Genomic DNA, 3,989 nt, shown 5'->3' with positions numbered 1-3,989 from the left:
GAAACAAATTTGCTGAAAAATGCGAAGAGTTTCTGTCTCTGATATCTTCTCATTTCCGGGTCAATTGCACCCTCTGGTGAGTGATCGCTGGAACTATCATGTTGTGATCTGTTGTCGGATCGTCTCTTCTGTGACTCATTGTGAGCCTCATGGAAGTGGAGAAATGACCCGAACTAGTTTATTTCCAACAATCAGCAGAAAACCTAGTTCAGCACTGAAACAGGCCCATCGTCCAAATGGATTCTGCTTGACCTGAAAGCACCAAATGATCCTATCCCCCTTCTATCCAGTGAGAACCCCCATATTCTAACAGTCACCTGCAGAACGATAGGCAGCTTCTATGCCACAAATCCGCGAGTCCTTCGGATTTGGAAAGCGATCCGGATCACGCAATAGAAACACACACGGCCAGAAGGGAAACATAAACAGGTCACGATCGATCCTGTGTGGCGGGGTCTGCCAATTGTCGAGTTGAAAATATCTTGAACAGAAACCTGATGAGTAAAGGGATTAGCTTATTAATTATGCGCCAAATTCAACAGGTCGAACACGGGATTGAATTTCCCTCCAGCAGTCCTGACGACTTGGTGCATCCATCTGCCTCGGTAAATGACAACAGCAACAAGGGGAAGGATAATTAAAATGTCTGATTGTTAAACATTTATCTGCCGTAGGAAGGGTGCAAAAATCAATGAGGACACTCTGCCAATCGCAAGACTTATTGCAAGTGCAACTCAGAGGTTCTCCAGCGAGTTGATAATTCAATAAACTTGTCCAGCTAATATCGATAGGAGTAGGGAGGGAGAGTTACGAAGGAAAGGGCAATTCAATTGTAGAAAATATTGGGATGTTTGAAGCTCTTCTCCTTTGAACACGGAATGTTTGAGACGTATTTGCTGAAGGTTCCGAAGGGTTTCTCGCTCTCATCACTTCTGCTTACCGGGGCAAGTGCGCCCTCTGGTGAATGATCGATGGAACTTTTGGGGTTCGGTTTTTGTTCGGCTCTGATGCTTTTATGTTGCAGTGTGGGTCGCATGGCACAGAGATACACGGCAGAGTCGGAGACAAGGACACCGGAGATAGTTAAAGGAACCGAACGAGATTCTTTCCGATAAACAGCAGAAAACCTGTCAGGGAAATCTGGTGACCGGTCTCCAGGAAGGCTGCTGAAACTCTTAAGCAGATATCTTGGCTTTTCTCCAGGAGACTGGATGTACCAAAAGACAACGCTAGTACCAAATGCTGCCGGGTAACTGCAGTTCAGTGTTACTGTTCGTCCTTCTTCAGTCGTCAGTTCAGGCGGATACTGGGACATTGAATCATCGCCAAAGACTCCTGCAAAGAAGCACATAAACTTTGAGCAGTCTGTTAGTGGATCAAAGCCACGCTCCGCACAGGGGCCAGTTCAGCAGACACTCACCGTGGAACATAGACATTACAATCAGGATCGACCAGAGCGAGGACATTGTGTCTGCTTTGGAAACAGACGGGGACACGTCAAATTAATCCCTCGTGTTTATGCCGCGGATCATATATATGTGTGGAAATAAAGATAGGGGCAGGCTTGTCTTTTGGAAGATTCAAGGGCGTTGCCCTGGTCTCCGATTGGATGGTCTCGCACAACTGTCGCAGCTTGAATACATGTCTATTTCCTGCACGTCTGCTGATTGGACTTCTCTTTCCTCTCTCTCTCTCCACCCTACTTCTCGACCTGATTTCCTCCCCCTTATTCTCTCTCTCTCTCTCTCTCTGTCTCTATGTCTCTCTCTGTCTCTGTCTTTGTCTCTGTCTCTGTCTGTCTCTGTCTCTGTCTGTCTCTGTCTCTGTCTGTCTGTCTGTCTGTCTGTCTGTCTCTCTCTCTCTCTCTCTCTGTCTCTGTTCCTCTCCCCCTTCTTATTGGCTGCCATTTTCTGGTTTTCAAAGGGCATCACTCCCTCATCTCACTCGCTACTATCCAAATCTTTTATCATATGAACCTATTCCTGCCTCTCCCTCTCCCGCTCTCCTTGCTCCGGTATCTCGCCCTTCCGTATTCCAGCTTTATGGCATCTCCATCTCCCTCCTTAAAGATCCTAACTCGCGCATTTGCTTCGTCCTCTCGCTGTTTATCTGCCAAGTTGCATTAATATCACGATTTGCAATATTCGAAAGATATCGCTGTTGTCATTGCCTGTTGACTTCATATAAATGTAATACGTACGCCATGATTCGCGATAAAAAAAACCTGGAATCAGCCCTTTTATCGGTGTCGCTACGCTCTGCCAGCATAAGACAGCACTGTGACCAGCTCAACTGACAAGTCCAACAATCATACCTCAGGTCCTCTCTGCCCTTTTGCTGCTACGTGATCCTCTGCGCTTTTTTTTTGACATTTTAGCGCAGTTTCGGTCTCCTAGTGAACTATCGCCACAAGCCAGATTCGAGGAGTCTTCCCAGCAAAGAAGAGTACCTCATCGGTCAAAGCAAACTTCCAGACCTTATACCCGTCAGGACGAGGACAGTCCGCTCACGATCCTGATTTAATGCCATCGGCATAGTCACAGAGATCGGCGCGTAAACAAATGCTTCGCCCCACCAAATCCGGGTTGACCATCGATCAGCCATTTATACTGTCGTTGAACGATACCAGCTTTGTCCTCCATTCGGTCCTCTCAGTTCTCCCAGATGCTAACTGTTACCTCCGCACTTTTTACATCCCCTCCAGGTGAACTAGCCCACAAACTCTCAAATCTTTGGGAAGAGAAAATAAACCGTAACCACGGATTAAAACAATCGCCGACACACGGAGAAGATTCAAAATCCACACGGAGACAGCGCAAGAGGTTGAAATCAAACCCGCGTCGCCGGACACTTCAGGTAGTTGCTCGATCGGCTGTTGTCCACTTCCGGAAAGAAAGTATTTTCTTGTCATGAATTCTGCCGAGCAAATGGGATAGGGACTCTATTTTCATATCATTCTATGTCGAAGAGTGATATCAACTTTCCTCTCGAATACCTACAGTTGTCTGACAACCTCGGGCATCACTCCGCCTCGGCAATTGGCAACAGGAACAAGAAAAAGAATCGTGAGAATCTGTCGCATGGTGAATCGCCCTGTAGGCGGGGTTGAAGGAATCAAGGAGGGCCCTGTAACGATCGCAAAATCTAGTGCACGTGTAAAGACATGCACTTCAACGGCTATCCAGCTACAAAGACCAAATAGGAAAAAAATCCTGCTGATGTCAATAAACCGATGCTGCAAATATTGTTTGGTATGGTGGGCGAGGGGGATTACTGATGAATGACGGGTTTCTGTATCTGATCACTTCTGTTTACATAGGTACCTTCACCATCTGATGTCAGCACACTGAAACTTCTGTGGTGGGTTTTTGTTCGGATCTGCCGTTTCTCTGCCACAGTGTGGGCCTCATGGCACATAGATAGACGGCAGAGTCAGCGACAAGGACCGTGGAGATAACTAAAGGAACCGTCCGATTTTCTTTCTGAGAAACAGCAGAAAACTTGGCTGTGAAACCTGGTGACAGGTCCACGGATCCAGTGGCATATATCTGCAGTATAGATCTGGGCGCTTCACCGGGATACTGTACGTACCAGAAGAAAGTGTCAGCAACGAATTCTGCGGGGTAACTGCAGATAAGTTTTATTGTTTGTCTTTCTTCAATCGACAGTTCAGGGGGATATTGGGTCATCGAATTATCCCCACACGCTCCTGCAACAAAGCAAAGAAACTGTAAGCAATCTGGAAGTGAATCGCAGCTACAGTCCGCACAGGAATCAGTTAAATAGGCACTCACCGGGGTACACCGACATTACAATCATTATGGACCATAAGAAAGGCATTGTGTCCAGGTCAGGTACAAATAGAGAAGACACAAATGATTCCACCATGGTTATGCCCCGTATCAGATATACGTGTGGAAGCAGATCAGGAGCAGGCTTTTCTTTTCTGGAGACGGAAGGGGCGTTTCCCTGGTTTGTGATGGGCTGGT

General features: G+C 46.9%; 1 gene segment (V, D, J or C); it reads right to left on the bottom strand.

The window, feature by feature from the left end:
* Positions 1-826: 826 nt before the first annotated feature.
* On the bottom strand, positions 827-1,466 carry LOC127576454 (T cell receptor alpha variable 9-1-like). The segment is given in 2 exon segments: positions 827-1,335; positions 1,421-1,466. Coding segments are annotated over 2 exon segments (555 nt in total).
* Between the last annotated feature and the right edge of the window lie 2,523 nt (positions 1,467-3,989).

Source organism: Pristis pectinata, chromosome 12 (assembly GCF_009764475.1).
Source record: "Pristis pectinata isolate sPriPec2 chromosome 12, sPriPec2.1.pri, whole genome shotgun sequence".
Taxonomy (NCBI): domain Eukaryota; kingdom Metazoa; phylum Chordata; class Chondrichthyes; order Rhinopristiformes; family Pristidae; genus Pristis; species Pristis pectinata.
This window is presented reverse-complemented; position numbering and strand designations above follow the sequence as displayed.